Source organism: Chlorocebus sabaeus, chromosome 21 (assembly GCF_047675955.1).
Source record: "Chlorocebus sabaeus isolate Y175 chromosome 21, mChlSab1.0.hap1, whole genome shotgun sequence".
NCBI classification, from domain to species: domain Eukaryota; kingdom Metazoa; phylum Chordata; class Mammalia; order Primates; family Cercopithecidae; genus Chlorocebus; species Chlorocebus sabaeus.
In genome coordinates, this window is record NC_132924.1 from 89,087,098 (window position 1) to 89,111,292 (window position 24,195).

General features: G+C 36.3%; 1 protein-coding gene across 2 annotated transcripts in view; it reads right to left on the reverse strand.

The window, feature by feature from the left end:
- TFEC (transcription factor EC) overlaps window positions 1-23,859 on the reverse strand; it is a 165,851-nt gene extending 141,992 nt beyond the window's left edge. Inside the window, exon 1 of one of the 2 annotated variants that reach the window (XM_073009296.1) lies at window positions 23,658-23,859. In XM_073009296.1, coding sequence (XP_072865397.1) covers window positions 23,658-23,855 — 198 coding nt within the window. In that variant the 5' untranslated portion in view covers window positions 23,856-23,859. The remainder of the gene's footprint in view (window positions 1-23,657) is intronic. The other variant, XM_073009295.1, reaches the window with a different exon arrangement.
- Between the last annotated feature and the right edge of the window lie 336 nt (window positions 23,860-24,195).

Genomic DNA, 24,195 nt, shown 5'->3' on the forward strand with positions numbered 1-24,195 from the left:
TAATTCTTCCTTCTGGAATAATGTGAAATAATATTATTCTTGCCATACAACAATCTTTCAGAAATTACTTGTTATCACAATTCCCTTTAAGTCCATCTCTGAGATAAATATACAGCACACTCCTTCAACATTCTTCATAGGACTTTGCTGTCATGTTCCTCATGCTGTCATGTTCCTGTTACACCTACTATTTCCTTTGCCTAGAGTATTTTTCCTCACCCCCTACTACTCCAGTCTGTTTCTCATTCATCAGCCTAGGAGATAACTTGCTTGGGGAAGCATTCTCTAACCTTCTCGAAGAGTGGATTGGACAACCACCCGTCCCTACTCCTCCATGTTACTATAGAACTCTGTGCTGACCCCTACTGCAGAACTTTTCACTATTTATTGTAATTCTCTTTTCACTGTCTTTCCAATTAGACTGTCAACTCTCTGATAAGAGGAACTGTCTTAATCACTGACACATCTCTAAAACTGAGTACATGGTAGTTGTCGGCTAAATATTTGTGGAATAATTAGAAAATCGAAGAATGAGACAGGATGGTGTCCATCTGTGTTCCTCAGTTTCTTTATATATAAAATGGGAATGAAAACAGTATTCATCTCTCAGGTAGTTGTACTGGTCAATTGAATCAATATATTTTTAAAAACCTATTTAAAAAGCATCTAGTAGGCAAGAAGATTTTTTAAATCTTGGTTATTATTTTTGGTGATTAAGTAAAACACATTTCTTTTTTACATAAGTTAATGTTAAATTATGTCTACCCAGTTTTGTACTTATGATTTGGGTTTTTTTTAACATAAATGAGAAGCTTAATATTCACATTTGTTCCTTTTCATCTTAATTATTCCTGATAACTGAAATATATATGTACTTAATATGATCATCTAAGTTATATATAATATACCCACAGAGCACACGCATACACATAAACACGCACACATATATACACAGATGTAGGCAGAGAGGTAAGGCAAAATGAGACAGACAGGGAAATTTACTGGCTGAGTACAAAGACTTTGGACCCAATTGACCTTGGGTTCAAGACTCAGTTCATTAACTTTATGCAAACTTGGACAAGTTGCTTACTCTCTTCTAATATTAATCTCCTTGTATATGGAGGTTCACCCAACTACCAATTCACTATAGTCCATTATCACCATGACAAGGTTTCACTATTACTTGGCATATACTTGCTTAAATCTACAGCAACTAGAAGCAATCTCTATCCTCTGTACCTGTACCTACTCTATACCTTTTATCACAGAAACGCATAGAATATATCTGATTATATAGAATAGTGAGTATCATATGTCAACTTGAAAATATGGTCCATAAAAGGTAGCAAAGAACTAACCTTGGAAAAATAGGAAGGGTACAGATTATTTAAGGAACACAAGGATGAATAAAGTACACTTACTTGAAAGAGTAGCCAATGAAAGCTTTTTAGTGGAAGAATGACAAAATTGGAGCTCTGCCCCAGGAGTGTAATGTGTCAGACTGGGAAAGAAGATTGGAAGAGGCTGACTCTTGAGCGGGAGACCATTGAAAAGTTTTTGTATTGGCCGGAACAAGAGGTTGACTAAGAGTGTTTGCAAAATGACTAAGTATAAATCACTGCCATTGGCATAGATGGGAATTCAATGATGAAATATGCACTGGTCTTACAGGCTAGAAACACATAAGCAAGTGAACTTGAGAATATAAGGATATATCTATTTTTAAAAAACTCTGATATAAGGCAGCTTGTTTCCATCCAAAATAGAAATTCACGTGATGATTTAGGAGATGAGATATTAATTCCCACCGAGGGTGCAAGAGACAAAGGAAAATATCTCTGAAGAAGGACTATTGAAACTGGGCTTTGAAGCCAGGGAGATGTTAACCACTAGCTATAGGGGAAGGATGCACACGAATAAAAATGTATGGAAATTCTGGTTTTGAAACAAAGAAGTCAACTTTTATTCTCTGTACATCTAGCCAGTATGCCTGGAACTTCCCTTCTGTCCAAAGGTCCAGGGTGTCAAGGTTTGGATCACATAAATTCAGCCCTCTGGGAAGAGATGTCTAACCTCAGAGTGAGGCAGGAGAAAGGGTCTGAAGGCAGGGAACCTAAGGCCATTTCACACTGACTTCCTAGAACGAAATTGAAAGGAAAACCCTAACTTTCCACGCCTAAGTAACAAAAGGACCAGAGACTATCTTTGCAAATCCCCGAGTTTTCTGCCCAGCCGGTGAGAAATTGAAAGTACCTCGGATTGGTTGATTTTTGCAACCAATCAGACGTTTGCATAGGAGGGTGACCTTTGTAACTTCACTTCAGCCTCTGGTTGGTTTCTTTCTGCAACCAATTAGACTGATTGCGGGCCATCACTTCATTTACATGAGGTGAGCACCAAGCAGCCCATGGGAAATCTCTAGGGGGCATTTGGACCTGAGAAGATTCTGCATCCGGGCCCTTGAGCTCCTATGCTCGGCCTGCTCCCACACTGTGGAGTGTACTTTCATTTTCAGTAAATCTCTGCTTTTGTTACTTCATTCTTTCCTTGCTTTGTTTGTGCATTTTCTCTAATTCTTCGTTTGAGACGCCAAGAACCTGGACACCCTCCACTGGTAGCAAGAGGACCTACAGTATGGCTTCTGCCAGATGTGTCAAACTGTCACACAGACTGGCAACTGCTCTCCAAAATGAAGTCCCATCACTGAGGTAAAAGTAGAAAACACTAGAATGGTTACCATTTCTTTTTTTCCTAAAAATAAAATATAAGACTATATTTTATCTGAAAATATATTAGTTCAAGGTTGAAGTAAAAATCTTACAATCTAATAAGACATAGAAAATTTGCATGTACTCAAAAATGCTTACCGATAGAGTTACGAGATGGTAAAAAATGAGTTCATGTCCTTTGCAGGGACATGAATGAAGCTGGAAACCATTATTCTCAGCAAACTAACACAGGAACAGAAAACCAAACACCGCATGTTCTCACTTATAAGTGGGAGTTGAACAATGAGAACACATGGACACAGGGAGGGGAACATCATACACCGGGACCTGTGGGGGGGTGGAAGGCTAGGGGAGGGATAGCATCAGGAGAAATACCTAATGTAGATGACAGGTTGGTGGATGCAGCAAACCACCATGGCACATGTGTACCTATGTAATAAACCTGCACGTTCTGCACATATATCCCAGAACTTAAGTATAATTAAAAAAGGAAAAAAAAAATATGCTAGAGATCTGAACTGTAGACTTAAAAGAGAATACACAAGAAATACTTTTTCTTCTAATTCTTTACGCATAAAACTTCTTCAGCATTAGCATCTAGTGTTCTTTTATCTCATGTAGCTTTTTTTTAAAGTGTCATTTAGCTTTCGATTGTTGCAAGTACTATTAAACAGTGTAAGATCCTAAATAAAAGCAAATGTGTAGTGAAACAAGTTGTTGATCTTGCCTTTCCCTTAAAAGTTTAGAATTGTATTTTCTTTCAGTGTGCTTCTCCCTCAGCTAGGTCATCACTAACAGACAAGCAATCTTAATGTAGGCAGTTCACAAACATCTGTAATGTCCCCGCCATTAGAAAATCAACATTATTTACAAGATGTTTCCATAAGAGAATAAAACTAGAGATTCGAGACCCTGTATAAACAAAGATATTTGGCTTCCAAATAGATGTCAAAATTGAGTCAATTATACTCTAGATGGAGAAACATCTCTAATAAAATTTTTTATTTAAAAAATAAAATTTTTAAATAAAAATAAACAAGAACTCAAATTTCTTAACCCAATTTACAGAATCATTCAAGGCTGAAAATGTGCATTGTTCCAAATTCTTCTTTTGATAAACATGTGTTTAGTTGTATAGAAAAAAAAGAATATCCAGTTGCAAATGCCATGCCAAAAACAATTTGATAATTGCACTTAAAAAAAGGAAAAATAAGTAATAAGATACATATACTATTCATCCCCTTTAACCATTAAACTAAAATGGCCAAACTGAATCTGTGAAAAAAATAGCTTCTGGGCTAGAATCTTGATGCCAACTTTAGTCCAGAGCAAATTCTTACAGTGACGATGTTTGCTCTGCAAAGTGCTGTTTTAATGGAAACAGTGTCCGACCTTTGTCTCCAGGACAGCTACTGGATCTCCCATAAAGACATAATTTAAACTTCCAAACATAGGGCCCTTTTTTACCTATTAATTGTCCTTTCAGAGATCAGATCTTATCCCGGTGTCTCCAGTGAATTCCCCTGTGAACTTGAAAGCACTTTCACATTGCCCTAAGGTTCACGCGGAAAGAATAAATGGCAGGAGTTAGATGTTACTGTCTGGTTCTTATGCAGCTATTCCTTTAATACTAGTTACAACTTAAAGTTCAACTAACTGACAAAGCCTGAAGACTCCATTCGATTAGCTGTAATAGGATTGCAACACTGCTTTGGAATAGCAGACTTAAATAGACAAAAATCTTGGCAAATACATCTTTCGTGTATTCCATTAATTCTAAAACAAATATGTTACCTGAGGCAAAATAAGTATAATCAGATATTTTAGCATTTTACATTTCAATGGAAGTATTTTCGTTCCATTATGATGACATTTTAACACCCAATGTTTAAGAAGGAAGTTTAATATGTATGTGTACATGAATTAAACTTTTACTGAACATATCCTTTTTTTGATGGTGTTCTAACAGACTTAAAATCAGGCTATGGTTAATGCTCACCACATTAATACATTTAATTAATTTGTTTGATTGGGCATTCTCCACCAACTACACAAGGCATATTTCCGAGATGTTTATTACTGCTCTCTTTACCCATACTCGGGGGGAAAAAGTAGAAAATGTGGGTCACCTCAAGAGTCACTGAGTAGTTAACCACTTGCCAGATTAGATCTCTAATCCTATGTCCAAAAAATATACTATGGAAGCGAGTCTGACCATTACTTTAGGACTAGCCACTTCCAAAGGCTCTACAGCAAAACGCAAGTTAAATTAACAAAAGACCTTGATAAGTGCCCTTACAACAATTTAAACCAGTTTAAAGGAAGAATAGATTAATCATTCTTTACAAAGGCGAAAGGACTTGCATCTCTTTCATTGTTTCATTTATCCAAACAATTAACATGAGTACCTATTGAGTTAATACATCAGCAGGCTGAGTACTTTGAAGTTTCAAAGAAAGCAGTAGACTTGGGCCTTGTCCTTAAGGGAAAATTTCTAGTAAGAAGACGTGATATCCATGAAACCATGGTAAGACACATGAACTCTGCAGTGTGGTCCATAGAATATATATGCTTGAAAAATGGAAAGCAAAAGAAAAATCTACAAGTACAATTCTTAGATAAGCCCTTTATTTTTACTTTTTTAAAAACGAAAGCAAATATTTCAAGGGCACACATATGAGAAAGAAGGATCATAAAGGCACAGGACAATAAAATGAGCAAGAAAAGACCATTTCTTTTCAGAAAGAAAAGAAAAGCATTTCAGAAAGAAAAACTGAAAATGCAAAATTTGAGGCTTTGACTTCTGAATATTAGACTTATATGCTCCACAATTTAATACGTGACTAACCTGTTAAATGGCTTTAGTGTGGGTCTGCTTTTGTTTCTTCTTCTTTTTTTTTTTGTTTAATTTTATCACTTTTTCACTGTGCTCTTACCAAATGCATATTCTGTGTCACTTCATATTCCATATTTTTACATCTGCTATGCCAAAAATAATGTCTAACTTTTTTATAGAAAAATCCCTGTCTTCTCTGCAAATATTATGACATCATTGATTTTCAAAGCTCCGATAGGGAAAGCAAGATCTAAATGTACGTTAGGAAAATATATTCATAGGTAGATAGACCTTGGGGGAAATGCAAGCGCTAGAAGTTTGTATAGACATAACCTGACCCACCAAAAAAATAAATAACAGAAATGTGATAATGTTCATTTGTCTTGCCTTCCTAAGATATAAACTTTTTAAGGGTGGTTTGCAAATCTTTTGTGCATAAGGTTTTGTTGTTTTTTCTTCATTTCCCATTTTCCCCAGGCTGTACAAATTTGACAGAACTTATAAAAGTGAGTCGAATTTACAAAAACAAAAATCACAAGAATAAATTGAAAGTAGGCAGGACAAGTATAGAAACTACTGAAACAGATTGGACACCAACAAAATAACATATGAGGTAGTTTTAAATACATTAAGGAGGTAGAAAAGGACATAAATAATCTTGATTCCTGAGTGTGAGATTATAAACACTATAGAGAATTTGCCTCCAGCATCTGGTAACCTGAACAATGTTATAAAAGTCAGAATTGGTTTGAAGTCAGATGCATAAGACCAACTGCTGTTAATGTGATTACTTTTTTCTTGTTATGCCTAGGTCTAGACTAGACTTCAGGTTTTAGTTTTTCATAAGTACTACCATGTAATAACAAATGTATTTAAAATTTTAAAATATGAGTACATTTTCAGCCTGGTGTAGTGGCTCATGCCTGTATACCAGCACTTTGGGAGGCTGAGGCGGGCGGATCACAAGGTCAGGAGATCGAGACCATCCCGGCTAATACTGTGAAACTCCATCTCCACCAAAAATGCAAAATATTAGCCAGGCATGGTGGCATGTGCCTGTTGTCCCAGCTACTTGGGAGGCTGAGGCAGGAGAATTGCTTGAACCTGGGAGGCTGAGGTTGCAGTGACCTGAGATTGTGCCACTGCACTCCAGCCTGGGCGACAGAGCAAGACTCTGTCTAAAAAAAAAAAAAAAAAAAAAAAGCACATGGGGATATAGTAGTCTTACAGATTGTCCAACTTACGAATGGTTTTTCTTTGTTCTTATTTTTTATTCAGTGGTCAATTTACTGTTCAATGTTATAATAGCACCAGTATTGTGGAATGAGCTCAGCACATCTAACCTTTATGCTGTAAATTGAAGTTAAATTGCTAAGTCTCATTCGATGTTAATTAAACTTACAATCACTGATTTTATGTAACACATTGTGCTTTAAATATATATGCCTGGGATATTCAGCAGATGAATTGCTACTTATAGATACTAATAATGAGGATGTTGGTTATTTTTTCAACTTTAATTAACAGGTGTAATACCCACTTGCAAAGGCATCATTAAAATGGTATCCAAGATTTACAAAATTTATAATACAGGGCTGGTTACTTAATATCGCTTTCAGAGTTTGACCTTTTCAGAATGCAGTCTAATATTTGGCCATAAAACCACTGAATTTTCAAAACTTTTTTGCCTTAACTCACCTTAAACCCTATTTTTCATATAGTTTTTCTGTTTTATTGAAAACATAAAGCACTTCTAGTTATGCAACTACACTAACTGCAAAAACAAAAGTATGTGTGTTCAGGGGTACAGGCATGCATGAGTGAAAAGGTGACATTGTAGCAAATGTGCTAGCATGCATGTATGGACACATGCACACATACACACATACACACACACATATCCAAACCCCAAAGCTTCATATACAATATCCGATAGATGTGACTAATACAAATGCTGTAGACTATGGTCCTATCACTAAGACTTTACTGTGATGTACCCCAAAACTATCCTCAGTTCCCCTTTCCTCTTTTACTACCAAAGTAGCCTTTTATATTTTGAACTCACTCATTAATATGTTGTAATCTGGCTTCTGTTCCTAAATCTTTTTGAAACTATGACACTTTCAAAGGTCAGTCATGATCACCTCAGTTCAATGACCTTTAGGGATTCTATATTTCCTTTTATTTTTTTTTTCTACTGCATCTGGAGGAGCTCCTCTTTCCCGAATATCTCTTGCTTTGCCCTTTATCATATTACACTACTTTTTTTCTCATCCACTACTCTCAACTCTTCCTCTCTTCCCTCGTAATCATGAGTGTATTCCAAGATTCTATCCTTTGCTTATTATCTTTCTTTGTCTTGGCTTCATCTATTGCCTCTGCAACTAACTGCCAAGTCTGTGCATTAGAATTGGTTCCTCTTCTAAAGTCTAATCCAAATCCAGTACTAACTACTTACAACCACTTTTCCATTATAATCTTGAACTTAATATGTCTTAAATATAACTTTATATTTCCCTTTATTGACTAAGTCCTTCTTCTTCAACAACTCTTACAGGACTTTTTTCCAGATACTTTAACTAAGATTTCTACTGTCTTATGGGCTCAGCCAACATCAACACTCCCCGCTCCTCACACATACACATACACACACACACACCTATAACAACTTGTCTTGCCTTCCTGAGATATAAACTTTTTAAAGGTGGTTTCTTTATAAAGTCTCTGACTGTTGCTTCACTTTTGTATTGCTATTACCTTCATACTTGTCAAATAGTCTCATATTTTAAATGAGTACAATCTGTCTTAAATGTCTTTTTCATTTGGTGACCAAATTAAACTGTATTTCTCTCTCCAAAAATAAAACAAAAGAAAAAAGGAAGTTTGGAGCAGGTGGATCCTTGCCGATATGTGGTATTTTCATTGTTTTGGATTTTAGCCATTCTAATATGTATATAGTAGAATCTCGCTGTCATATTAATTTGCAACTTCTTCATGACATATGATGCTGAGAGTCTTTTTACTGTACCTTTTTTTTTCCCACTTGTATATCTTCTTCCATAAAGTATGTGTTCGATATTTTGTCTGTTTTAAACTGGGTTGTTTGCTTTCTTATTGTTGAGTTTTGAGAGTTCTTTTTTCATGAGTTTGTGAAGTCATGTTTGATGGTTGAAGCAAATATTATAACGCCTTCTGATGTGTGCTCAAACTATTTAGACAAACCAATATTATAAATAGAAAGTGGGCGAAAAGGCTGGGCGCGGTGGCTCACGCCTGTAATCCCAGCACTTTGGGAGGCCGAGGTGGGCAGATCACGAGGTCAGGAATCGAGACCATCATGGTGAAACACCATCTCTACTAAAAATACAAAAATTAGCTGAGCGTTGTGCTGCGTGCCTGTAATCCCAGCTACTCGGGAGGCTGAGACAGGAGAATCGTTCGAACCAGGGAGTTGGAGGTTGCAGTGAGCCAAAATCACACCACTGCACTCCAGCCTGGTGACAGTGAGACTCTGTCAAAGAAAGGAAAGAAGGAAAGAAGGAAGGAAGGAGGGAGGGAGGGAGGGAGGGAGGGAGGGAGAGAGAGAGAGAGAGAGAGAAAGAGAGAGAGAGAGAAAGAAAGAAAGAAAGAAAGAAAGAAAGAAGAAAGAAAGAAAGAAAGAAAGAAAGAAAGAAAGAAAGAAAGAAAGAAAGAAAAAGGAAGGAAGGAAGGAAGGAAGGAAGGAAGGAAGGAAGGAAGGAAGGAAGGAAGGAAGGAAGGAAGGAAGGAAGGAGAAAAAAGAAAAGAAAAAAGAAAAGAAAAGAAAGTGGGCAGGGTAAAAGAATGTAAATATAATTCAATTTTCTATACTTCATGCAGAGTAAAGTAAATACAGGAGACTATGAAGTATGCAGACCATGACAATAGATATATGTATACAGTAGTCCTCCTTTATCCATGGGAGGATATGTTCTAGGATTCCCAGTGGATGCCTGAAACTGCATTAGTACTGAACCTTATATTTACTATGTTTTCTCCTCTATAGACATGTCTATGATAAAGTTTAATTTACAAATTAGCTTCAGTCAGATATTAACAACATAATAAAATAGAACAATTATAACAATATGCAAACATCAATATTCTTGCCCTTTTGGGCCATTATTAAGTAAAATAAGGATGACTTGGACACAGCAGTGTGAGACAGCAAAGGTTAATCTGATAACGCAAATGGCTACTAAGTAACTAACAGGAAGTAGCTTACATAGCGTGGGGATGCAGGACAAGAGATGATTCATATTCCACAGGGGACAGAGAAGGAAGGTGTGTAATCTCATCACATTCCTCAGAATGGAGCACAATTCAAAACTTATGAATTATTTCTGGAATTTTGTATTTGATATTTTTAAACCACGGTTAACCATGGATAACCAAAAACACCACAAACAAAACTGTGAATAAGGGAAGATTATTTTACTGCAATACCCAGAGCAACCACTAAAAACAAAACAAAACCATCCAATTATATGTACTCAAAATAGTGTAAATAAATCAAAATGGAACTCTGAAAAATGTTTAAATTATCTTCAGTAAGGACAAAAAAGGGAAATCAAAGAATGAGAAACAGAGTGAGTAAACAAACAAACAATAAATAAATAAACTGACAGACTTAACCCTTCACATATCAATAGTTACATTAACTGTAACTGTTCTAAACATGTCAATCAAAAGATAGAGATTAGCAAGATGGATAAAAACATGACCAAAATTATAAGAAACTTGCTAAAAACATGATAATATAAGCAAATTGAGTGGGTAGAAAAAGATATACTATGCAAACATTAACTTTTTTTTTTCTTTTTTTTTTTTTTTGAGACAGAGTCTCACTCTGTCGCCTAGGCTGGAGTGCAGTGTCACTATCTCAGCTCACTGCAACCTCCCTCTTCCTGGTGCAAGCAATTCTCCTGCCTCAGTCTCCCAAGTATCTAGGACTACAGGCGTGCACCACCATGCCCAGCTAATTTTTTCTATTTTATTAGAGATGGGGTTTCACTGTGTTGCCCAGACTGGTCTCGACCTCCCAAAGTACTGGGGTTACAGGCATGAGCCACTGCACCCAGCTGCAAACATTAACTTTTAAATACCAAGAGTAACTATATTAATATCACATAAAATAGACTTCTGAGCAAAAAGACTTAAGCAGAAACACAGAAGGCTATTACATAATAGTGAAAGAGTGAATCCACCAAGAACACCTAGTCATCCTACTGTAAACGCACCAAATAACAGTTCATCAACATATATAGAAGGAAAACTGAGAAAACTGAAAGAAAAATAGACAAATCCACAATTTTAATTGGCGATTTAAATACCCTATAACCGTTAAAGTACTGAACTTGTAATTTGAAAACTTACAATAAATTAATCTTTAGGCCCAGATGACCAAACATTAACTAAGAATTGGCACCAATTATACGGAATATCTTTCAGAAAATATAATATTTCCCAACTTATGTTATGAGATCAGCATCACCTTGATACCAAAACCAGACAAAAACAACAAAAGGAAGAAAGAAAAGAAGAAAGAAATAGAAAGGAAGGGAGGGAGGGAGGGAGGGAGGAAGGAAGGAAGGAAGGGAGGGAAAATTACACATCAATATCTTTCATAGATTTAGGTGCAAAAGCCTTCAACAAAATATTGGCAAATTGAATCTAGCAATGTATAAAAACAGTTCTTACACATGATACCAAAAGCACAATCCATAAAACAAATATTCATTAAATTGGACTTTACCAAAATTAAATTTTTTTCTCTGTGAAATATCTTGTTAAAAGGATGAAAAGATAGACTGGGGAATAAATATTGGCAAACCACATATCCTAGAAAGAACAAGTATCAAAAATATGTAGAGAGAAAAACTGATCAAGTAAGGAATTGGTTTCACTGATCTTCACGTTTTTTACACAGTTCTCTTCTCTTGCAGATTTACAGAATTTAGCACAAGATTCTAGTAATGAGTGTACTGGCTTAAATAATTAGGAAAGTAAGGTTCTGCTAACTGGTAATCCCGAATAGCAATATGTGGTAGATTTTTACAGTTAGAGAACCCAGTGAATCACACCTCCCTCTATCCACTCCATTATGCAGTCTTCTCCCACGGTGACTCTAGAGTTAGCCATGATGATTTGGCTGAAGGGACAACATGCAAGTTGAAGTTTAAAATACTTTCCACATTAGGACCAGTCCCCTTTTTCCCTACTTTTAGATCCACATATGAAGAAGCTAAACCATACTGCTAGAGACACATGGCTCAGCCAACAGCCATCAGTCAGTCTCAAACAAGAATTTTGAGTGAGGCTGTCATGATTGTATATTTAGAAAACCCCATCGTCTCAGCCCAAATCTCCTTAAGCTGATAAGCAACTTCAGCAAAGTCTCAGGATACAAAATCAATGTGCAAAAATCACAAGCATTCTTATACACCAATAACAGACAAACAGAAAGTCAAATCATGAATGAACTCCCATTCACAATTGCTTCAAAGAGAATAAAATACCTAGGAATCCAACTTTCAAGGAATGTGAAGGACCTTTTCAAGGAGAACTACAAAACACTGCTCAATGAAATAAAAGAGGACACAAACAAATGGAAGAACATTCCACGCTCATGGATAGGAAGAATTAAAATAATGAAAATGGCCATCTGCTCAAGGTAATTTATAGATTCAATGCCATCCCCATTAAGCTACCAATGACTTTCTTGACAGAATTGGAAAAAGACTACTTTAAAGTTCATATGGAACCAAAAAAGAGCCCACATTGCCAAGACAATCCTAAGCCAAAGAACAAAGCTGGAGGCATCATGTTACTTGACTTTAAACTATACTACAAGGCTACAGTAAAACCAAAACAGCATGGCACTGGTAACAAAACAGAGATATAGAACAATGGAACAGAACAGAGCCTTCGGAAAGAATACCACATATCTACAACCATCCGATCTTTGACAAACCTGAAAAAACAAGAAATGGGGAAAGGATTCCCTATTTAATAAATGGTGCTGGCAAAACTGGCTAGCTATATGTAGAAAGCTGAAACTGCATCCCTTCTTTACACCTAATACAAAAATTAATTCAAGATGTGTTAGAGACTTAAATGTTAGACCTAAAACCATAAAAACCCTAGAAGAAAACCTAGGCAATACCATTCAGGACATACGCATGGGCAAGCAATTCATGTCTGAAACACCAAAAGCAATGGCAACAAACGCCAAAATTGACAAATGGGATCTAATTAAACTAAAGAGCTTCTGTACAGCAAAAGAAACTACCATCAGAGTGAACAGGCAACCTACAGAATGGGAGAAAATTTTTGCAATCTACTCATCTGACAAAGGGCTAATATCCAGAACCTACAAAGAACTCAAACAAATTTACGAGAAAAAAACAAACAACCCCATCAAAAAGTGGGCAAAGGATATGAACAGACACTTCTCAAAAGAAGACATTCATACAGCCAACAGACACATGAAAAAATGCTCATCATCACTCTCCATCAGAGAAATGCCAATCAAAACCACAATGAGATACCATCTCACACCAGTTACAATGGCGATTATTAAAAAGTCAGGAAACAACAGGTGCTGGAGGGGATGTGGAGAAATAGAAACAGTTTTACACTGTTGGTGGGAGTGTAAACTAGTTCAACCATTGTGGAAGACAGTGTGGCGATTCCTCAAGGATCTAGAACTAGAAATACCATTTGATCCAGCCATCCCATTACTGGGCATATACCCAAAGGATTATAAATCATGCTGCTATAAAGACACACACACATATGTTTATTGCGGCATTATTCACAATAGCAAAGACTTGGCACCAAGCCAAATGTCCATCAATGATAGACTGGATTAAGAAAATGTGGGACATATACACCATGGAATACTATGCAGCCATAAAAAAGGATGAGTTCATGTCCTTTGTAGGGACATGGATGCAGCTGGAAACCATCATTCTGAGCAAACTATCACAAGAACAGAAAACTAAACACCACATGTTCTCACTCATAGATGGGAATTAAACAATTAGAACACTTGGACACAGGAAGGGGAACATCACACACTGAGGCCTGTTGGGGGAGGGATAGCATTAGGAGATATACCTAATGTAAATGACGACTTAATGGGTGCAGTACACCAACACAGCACATGTATACACATGTAACAAACCTGCACGTTGTGCACATGTACCCTAGAACTTAAAGTATAATAAAAAATAAAATAAAATAAATAAATAAATAAAAAGAATATCAACCTCCAGGACACTCACCCAACAAGATGCATAATGGAAGCAAGCAAATGAACCTAGCCCATATTGCTAACCCAGAGAATCATGAAGAGGTAATACAGTTGTTTTTGGTCACTGATTTTCATAGTAGTTGGTATTGCAACAATGCGTAACTAATACAGCGTATTATTACTAAATGTTTAAATTTTACTTAAATGTAAGCCTAAATAAATGGGTTAGTCCAACTGAGTAGGTGAGTGCTTTCAACCTTTATTTTAAAAGTCTTTCATAATTATTGTAATTTTTTTTAAATCTGAAGTGTTTATGATGTTCTGAGTGTTTTAGAAGAGATTAACAGCATCAATGTAGATGGTATGGGAAATTGAATTTATACAGAACCTAATTTGTATATTGTAATTTTAATTTATCAATACTGACTAGAGTTCTAATTTCTGCCTGCCTGTATAATATCAAATGGCTAAAAGTTAATAAATTCAGGGTTTACCCAGAAGCAATTAATATATTTTACTAAATATACCTTTATACAGAACCAAGCCTTAAACCACCATGGACTGTGGTCTATTTTTCTTATCATCTATTTGAAAATATCCTAAAAGAGAAGATCCAATTGCCAAACATGGAGATCAGCACTCTTAAAAGTTTAAAATGTTCGTCTGTCATTGTAATTTTGCCAAATATCGTTATTAAGAGTAATTTGTGAAATTTACTATTCAAGCTATTATTTAGGTCAAACAATCTAGTAAGCACATTAACATGAAAAACATCCCATTTTTCAGCATCTCAACTGCAATAAACCTTAAAGTATGCCAATCTTCATGCTTTAGGGCATAATTTGGTTACCAGCTGGGGTCAGGAAGAAATTTTCCCCATAGTGTAGTATTACCAATTACCATAGGTGTAGAGCGAACAAGAGAAAGAGTCAGGGGGTTACTTGGTTCTCTAAAGCATCTGGTACTGGATGCATTCTGAGTGAGAATTCAGGATAAGATGAAACATTCCATTGTCCCTCTATGTCAATTCCAATATTCCTATGAGCTGCCAATATGACACTGGCGCCACAAGGGAGGGATTTTCTACAGAACAGATGTCACTTACAGTATTATGTGGGCTATCTATCTCAACAAATAATTGCTTGGCACTTCTGCCCTATGGCAAGGGTCTGAAAATATGTTAGGGTGAGAACACACCATACAAGCAGATGGGCATAGATAAAAGAAAGAGCAAGAGCATACTGAGCCTGAAATGCATGTGTAAAAGCCAGATGGGAGGGCGGAAGCAAATGTGGTTTTTTTCCTTATCTTTAGTCACTAAAGCCCCAAATCAGGATTTTCCAGCTATTAGTTATTTAGAAGTTCTATTTTAAAATTTCTTTAAATGAGTATGAGTTGCAGGAGGCTCCAATTTATTGAAACAAAGAAACATTGCCTTTTTGGTATAAATTGCAATTCACATTTGAAAATGATTGCATTTTTCTTAAGCCCTGACACTGATATGAGACTCCCAACACCAATGTCTCCCACTTTCATGCCCCCACCCCAAAAAAAAAGAAAAAGGAAAAAACTAGGCTGGGATAAGAGGATGGACACAAAGACTGACAATGAATGACAAAGGACAATTGAGATGGGACTTGCCTGAGAGACAGCAAGAGAGGAAAAAAAGTCCTTTTAAAATATCAATAAGAGAATCAAAGAAAGCAAGATCCTTTTTCTGATAAAAGGGGAAAAGTTAATAACAGTGAAGAAAGAGAAGGGAATTGCAATATGCTCCTACTGTAATGGAAGAAAAGAAGATGAAGGTAGAATCAGAAAGTAACAACTTTAAATAAGTTTAACATATATGTTACTTTTACACTTCACACAATCTGTGGATTAAAGTTTTAAAAATATTCAAACTACTTGCCCCGATAGTAAACCTGACTAGCTATTTAAATAATTAGTTGGAAAAAGAAGAGGGGTGTTCTTGTTCACAGGAACCAGCAAAGAAATTTTCACTTTTAAAATACATTGATTGCAGAAAAGACCTTGGGGGCAGTTGGGGCAGGAGGGCAATAATGAAAGCATTGTAAATTATTAAAAGGCATTAAGTTATATCTCAAAATTAGAAAATGTTTGAAGGCATTATTGATACATTTTTATGTCTGAAATGGGATGCAAGTAACAACTGAAAGTTTTCTAGACAAAAATAATTTTGCCATTCAGTAATGTCTGAAAACTGTGATTCAACTGAACATTTGTTCATATGTTGGAGCTGGTTCAAAGACGACTGTTATGGAAAACTCTAACCATTGCTTACTAGTGTCCTTTTCTATGGTCTTTTAAACTTAAGAAACACTGGAGAAATTATTTAATTTTTATCATAAGATATTAGTCCTATCACATGCTTCTCTTTTTTCAAAGTTTAATAATCCACCCTTAATTATTAATATAGAAAAACAGGATACAAGGTTCTTATGGAGAATATAACCTCAAATTTTTCTATCTGGCTTCTAGCTATAGTCTAGCTTAGAAAAGTATAATGTGGGAGAAATTACCTAAGAATCAACCATGTAATTTATTTACTCTTCCCAGTACTCAAAGCAAAAAAGGTCAGTGGGAGGGTTAAGGATACACCACCCCATTTCAGCAGACTTAGGAGTTGGACTTTATCTGAAAGAAAATGAGGAGGCACTGAAGAACTTTCGTTGGTGTGTTTGTTTAGGAAAGGGGTATCATAGTCACATTTAGATGGTGACTAATTTCTGAGGATATGTGGTAGAGAAAGACTGAATAGGAACAAGACTGGACCCAACGACACCAATGTGGAATATTGTAAGAATACAGAAATAATGAGGACAAATAATGATGACCTTGATTAGGGTGGTAGCAGCAACAATGAAGGAAGGAGGACAGATTTGAGAACTCTTTACAAGGCAGATTCAACAGGATTTGGCAATAACAGAGATGAAGGAGAGAGAATGAAAGGATGACCCCAATTTTAAGCCTTGACTAAGTGCATGAGTAAATATTCCAGTTATGAAGTATATAACACATAAGAAGAAGCAAGTTTTTCATTTCATTTATGCTTGTGGCAGCATATGGAGAAACTAGCTTATTAATTTAGTTTGGGTCTAATTACTGAATTTGAAGTGGCATCTAGGTAGAAGAGGATGGATACTTGGATGTGTAGCTCAGAGGAGGGCTATAAATGAGACAAATATTTGTAGGTTATTAACATTTACATGTATCAAAGCAGTGTTAGTGGATAAATTTGCCTGTGATAGTATGAAAAATCAAAAGCAAAGAAATCCAAAAACAGTTTTAAGGAAAACCAAATATTTGGTAAGCACCTACTGTGCTCTAGTTTCCGGAGCTGCATCTAACAATAAGACAGGCAGGGTCCCTTCTCTCATGCAGTTACATTTTCAGTGAATGAGTCAAACAATTAACCAAGAAACAAAAACAACAACAAAAACCCTAAGATAATAGTGCGGTGTTTTCAGAGACTTTTAAAAGTTGTGTAGAAAATAAGACAGCAACGGTAATAATGATTACCTGGAACTGGCAGAACATTTTCAGGGAGAGGCCGGAAGTGAGACAAGCAAAGGAAAGCCTGAGGGAACATCTGGAGCCCCGGGGAAGCAGAGCCGGAAATGGGAATAGGTCTCCATAAAGACAAAAGCAGGGAAGCTGTGATCACTCAGAGCCAACCAAGGGGAAAGTTCGTCTTCTCTCTGATAAGAGCACTAGAAGATGAAAAGTGATTCTGCCAAAGCTGCTGCTTACACAGGATTCAGAGTAGTCAGAATGGACAAGTCTCAAAAAAGTTGTAGAAAGACAATGACTTGAACTTAAACTCTAGAAAGCTGAAAGGACAGCAGGAATGATGGGTAGCTGTTGAATCTAGTGAGCAAAAATAATAATTAACGAATAACCGAGACACGATACTTCCTTATATTTTGAACTGAATCTCTTAGTTTCTATAGTTAAATATCAATATTAAAATGCAATGTTGAATAGAAATGTATATTATTTCTGTTTTTGTCAATTATCTATATCTGAAATTTTAGCCACAGGGTCAGTTAACACGTAGACACACCATTATTCATTCAGTGGCAGCTACTAGAAATAATTAGCATCTGTGTCTCCGAACATGCATATTTAAAAGATAATTGAAAATGAGGAGAGCAGTTTGCCACTAAAAATTAGCAAAACAAAGTTATTTGTTGAGTGTATATTATTTTAAAAATCTAAAGAAATATTTTTGATCAATGTCATGATGCATTTTCAAATAACTATGGGAAATTTAAAGAGGTCGCTACTAGTTATAATAAACTCCTAAAAGCCTTCAGAAGAGGAGACACACAAGAAAAATTTGAAAATGGACAACAGTCTTTACATTTACAGAGGAAGATTATGAAGTTAAAGGTGACCAATTTTCTATGTTTCAAGATAAGTAAAAGGAAATTACACTAAAATTACAGGTCAATAATAGTGAAGAAAAGGGAGAACATTAATATTCTAACTTCTCCAGATCCTGCAATTTATTACCCAAAGGTTGTCTGATTCTCTCTGCTTTATTACCTAAAATCAAGACAGACTCAGAGATGTAGGTATTGATTAATAAGAACCACAATGCCATACTGCCTTCTACTTGAGGACTCTAAGAGAACAGGTGACTCCCACTCTAATTTCCCTCGGCTTCAGTGAGCCATTTTCCTCCATTAGTAAGCTCCTGGGCTATCAGGCTGTTTCACAGGGTATTAGATGCTGAGTTTCAGGTGTATAATATATGTTATTCAGACAACACAATGGGCATTATGTGACTTCTTTAAGCTTCTTGATTATGGTGTTGATCAAAATGCTTATAAACTTAGCATAAGCATGGCTACCATTTCAGTTCATCCAGTACTCATTATCAGAGAATGCGAGATACATTTGCTCAAGTCTGAACCATGCATTCCTCACATTTATAACGAAAGGAAACTCTGGGGGAAAATGTCTTCATTCTTATTTGAAAAATATTTTTACAGACAATGCACAGTTGTTTTTACGTTTTCAGCTTTGCAGTTTCTCTAATTTCTATCCCTTTTATCAACTCTATAGGCAGAGGGACTTAAAGTATGTAAAGTATAATGTACAGGCCACTTGACATAATTTTTTAAGCCTGAGTTTCACAAAAACAAACAAAAAAAACAAAAACAAAAAAAAAACCTAAGGCTTTAAGAGGTCTTTGAAATATATGACTTCAAAAGGGTGTTCAGCATAAATGTAAATGAGATTTATATCTAGAGGAGATGACCAAATCCTACAGGTTATTTAACAAATTTAAAACACCCAAAGTACAACTAGAAAATGAGATCTAAACATCGAAGACTTAGCTACTGAGGTTGTGATTGAATATTTTTTCCTCCTCGTGTTCCATAAGTTTTACCTCTGTGTCAGGATTAATATCCTCTATATACATCTCTTGGTATTTTTTATATTTTGAATGCCAACTCCATTCCCTGCAGCCCTCCAGCCCTATGGCCCCAGAGAAAAGGAAGGATGAATGCCAATGCTGGAAAAACGAAGATGTAAGAAGTTTCCAGCAGACCAAAATATCGTATGTTTTCTCCAAAAAAAAATTATAGAAAGGACAAACAGAGACTGGGAGGCAGATATGAGGGTCCTGATCCCCTATTCTGGCACAAAACCACTAGTACATATGCGATGGAAAGTTTGCAAAAGGACAGAAACTCCAATGTACCCACTATCACTGCTTCAATAAATGTAAATGTTAATAACCTACAAATATTTTTCTCCAATTTATAGCCTTTCTCTGAGCTACACATTCAAGTATGCAACTGCCTTTACCTAGGGGCCTCTTCAAATTCAATGCAGTCCAACAGAGAAAAGAAAAAAAAAACAGGAGAAGCACCTTAGTGTTGAAGCACTTTAGTATGTCAAAAATGGTGACCTAAACATCCCTGCAGGCTCCCAGTGGATGAGGGGTAGCAACCAAAAGAGTCTAGCCTGGGCTCTGTGTTTGAGACTCCAGAACTGTTGGCATTGACCACTGGTGTTGATGCTGCCAGGAAAACATGCTATGAATCCTGTTAGCCACAGACTCAGCAATGCAAGCCAGCAGGAAGGCCAGTGGCAGGCAGAGAAAGAAGCGTCTTGGAGGTAGCCATCCAGGTGAGAGGACATAAGCACATGAAAGCTTTGCTTCACATCCATGAAAGTCTGAGTGTTTGCCAAAAAGAGACAGATTTAACCTTAAAGTAACCACTTTACACAAAAAGGCTTGGAGACATTTAACTGGGAAGTTACATTTTCATCCTAATTAGCAAGCTCCTTTTTCCCATCTCTTTCCACCTTCCATCCCCAAGTAAGATGTACATGTTGATAGAGTGGTGCGGAATTCAAGACATTGTAGAAAAGAAAAAAGCTACATTTTTCTCATAATTTTCCACCTCTCTACCCTTATCAACAAAATTAAAGTAAGCATTCCAAGAAGGTAGAGCTTCCCACATAGAGTATCTCTATTCACATTCAACACAGAGCTGACATATGATGTTGCTTAGAAACAGTGTCCTATTGATTAAAGAATACCTCTTCTTTTAAATACTCCAAAAACAGTCTAATTTCACTCTTTAAAATAATTTAACAAATATTTGTTGAAACACATTACAAGGTGTCAATAAGAAGTCTCACAGCATTTAAAAGACACGTATCACAGTGTAAGTCTCTAAGGCTTAGAATCTTTCCAGTAATGTGCCTCAACACTTAGTCAAAGTGTGAGCTGACTGATGACTTCACATAGCTTTTTTTGTTTTTGTTTTTGCTTTTTTGAAACAGTTTTCCTGTCACCCAGGCTGGAGTGCAGTGGCACAATCTTGGCTCACTGCAACCTCCACCTCCCAGGTTCAAGCGATTATCCTGCCTCAGCCTCCCAAGTAGCTGGGGCTACAGGCACATGCCACTACACCCAGCTAATTTTTATAATTTTTTTAGTAGAGACGGGGTTTTTGGCCAGACTGGTCTCCAATGCCCGACCTCAAGTCCTTATGTCCACTCGCCTCAGCCTCCCAAAGTGCTGGGATTGCAGGCATGAGCCACCATGCCCGGCCAACTTCAGACAGTTTCAAAGTGGGCAATACCTTCATAAAGTCACTGAAGACAAAAAAAAACAACCCAGCTTTTTGAGGCCAGAAATGTAATTCTTATCACATCGCATAGTTTTGAACAAACTCTGAAATGTTGGCACATGCTAACCAAAAGCGAGGTTGACCAAATGCACCCAGGGTGTCTGTCTACGTATCACTTTTGCAGAGTCTGAAGTCTGTTCATCACGTGTTAACTTTTCTTTTTATTGCATAGGCTGATCCTGTTCCCCATCAGAAACAGGATTTCCTACCTTAGATTTTTTAAATGTTTAAGATTTAGAGACTATATTTGGGTCAAACCAACTTTAACTGTTCAAAACAAACTTGACAGAATTACCTTAATGGACAATATGAGTCCAAAGCTCTCCACCCTACAGATGTGATTGAAGAGATCTAATCACCTAGGGTGTTAAATGGTGAAGATTTAACTAAGACAATAAGAGCAGGAATCATAATGACCTGTGTTAATAGCCACAAATTGAGATAACTGCCTGGCTTATGCAATTACTTGGAGGCCACGTCTGTACAACCCCTTTTGCCTCCCAATTCTAATAACAGACAATCCCTTGCCTCTCTCCCTACAGTCATCAAAGCAAACACCTGACTTTTTAAAAAAATGAGCACTTACCATCTTGGTCATAATGACCAGGCCAAGGGCTAGACATGTGACCCAACAAATGTTCCCTAGAATAGTTCATTCACAGGGAGCTGAATAACATTACTCATTTTTCTTGATGGCAAGCTGTGAGGATGTGAGCCTGGAGGGACTGAAGCCTATACTGTTTGCTGCAAGGAGGAGCTGGTCTGAGAACAAAGACAATATGCAGAGAGAAGCACAGATGAGACAAAGAGCTGTTCCTAGTGATATTTGAAGTTCTGGCTCTAGTCACCCCTGATATTAGCTCTCTTTCCTGGAAATAGCAGCCAACAAATTCACTCTGTGACTTCATCTACTTCATACTGGGTTACTCTTACTGAGAATCATCCGTGTTTTCAATAATAAAGCTAGTGAGAAAGTAGCGGAACCCAACAAAGCAGACAAATAAGAACCGCTAGGTCACAGTCAGAAAACAGTAATGCTGGTGCTAGTCATGCAATTTTGAGATCATTTCTTAAAATCTCTGAACCTCAGTTCAAAATCTGCAAATGGGGCTTCCAGCTACTGAACTAGATTATTGAAGAATTAGAATACTATATATAAAGTGATTTGCATGATGCCTGTCCCATAGCACTTGCTTACCAAGTCCTAAAAATGCACTGTTTTGATCATGAGGTTGTGAGGATAATGATTTGGAAGACCCAAAGAAAACAAACATTATAGAACTCAGAATCTTCTACAACTTTTCATTAAAACCCTACCTGCTTAAATATTTTTGAGGACCAAAAAAAAAAAAAAAAACTGCAAGCACTAAAAAGAAAAATGTAATGAAGTTAGAAATAATTATAAACAGAACATACTGATTATTTTAAGAAGCAATGGTATTTGAAAGTTCAACTTACAATAAACAAGCATTATTATTGAAAGTTTACTCAAGGTGAGTGAAATAGTCTTATTTTTAAGAAAAATTGTAATATGAAAAATAAAGCAAGTATTATTGATATAGCTGCTTCCTGAAAATGGAGGTGGCAATACTTGTAGGCCCAATTCAAATGTCTCCACAATAACAAAGCCTTCCTTGACATCACCAAAACCATGTATGATACTATACACCACACCAATGGTGCAAGCTTTTCCTTCATTGAATTTATTTATTTCCCATTCCACACTATAAAACCCTCGTAGCAAGGCCTCCTTTTTCATATCTGTACCTTTAAAATGTAGCTCAATAACTTGGTCAAAAGCAGGTGCTCAAAATATAGTGTTAAAATTAGACTCAATTTCAGATGTACACTGAGAGTATGAGACATGGGTTCCAGTCTCGCTCCTGCCACTTACTAGATGTGCTACCTTGAATAATCCTTGATATAGGATTATATCCTCGTAGTGTTTGCTTTCAAAGTTACCTACACTAACCTCCTACCCCAGTACAAAAATTCCATCTCAATGCATTTTCCACCTATACACACTGTGATAGATCCTCTACAAAACGTAATCTTCAGTCAAACTTCATAACCAGCTTTTGGCATAACTATTATCTTTCACATTGAATAAGTCAACAAAGCAATGCTTTATAAGACCCACTATCAGACAGCCAGCAATGCAGACTCAGAATTCTAACTTTTAAAAACAGTCCTTCCTACACACTACACCACTTCACTGTGCCTTAAAAGTCTCGGAGTGTTTTTAAAAATTTTATCTCTATTAATAATCTTCATTATGGCATACTACAATGATTGATTCAAATAGCCAAATGAGATGATATAAAACTTCCTTGTAAAGTATAAAGTGATCCAAAATATCAAGTAGTAGTAGTATCATGACAATGATGTAGATGATAATGATAATAACGGGAAAGGGAAAACTATGTACTTTGGGTACTTTGTTGCATTAATATTTCCATGCTGTTAAATGGGTCAGTTACTGTAAATTGTAGCTATTTACTGAGAATTGGGAGGAAGCCCTAGATTTTTATTCTTTTTTTTCCTTCACTTTTTTGAGTACAATTAAAATGTACAGATTTTCAGAGGTAGTTACTATACTTACTTAGAAATTATGGCTGTATATGTATACAGATACATACCTTGGTAAAGAATGGTAATTGACTTGAATAAATTTGTGGTCTTGCTGGGACAAGTCTATGCAACATTGGTTTGTATGAAAACTGCATGTGGAACTCTGTTCTCTGGGCACTGATTTCCTGGCTGATTTGAAGTCTTCTCTCCTTTTCTCCTAATTGTTGTTTCAGCTGAAATCGAAGTCCAGTTAAAGCTTGTAACATATTTCTCTTCTTTTCTTCTCACTATTAGTGGATTTGGAAAAAAGGAGCACTGAAAAACACATACAAAAGAATATTTTATCACCTGAGACAACATATTATAAAATAAATTTAGTAAATGATAAGGGAAGTATTTGAAATAGAAAACAAACTCATTCTTTAATGGTTATGGTTCACCCATAAAGAGGTAATTCTTAATGTTCAAGTTAAAAAAAAAAAAAGATGAGAAGAAACAGTTGGCATTCAGCTAACAATTGTGTTTGGAGATTTGTGCCTGACTTTGTTATTCTGAGCAAAGCCAGGTACCAGTCTCTTGGGATTATGTACAAAGGCAAGAAAAAAA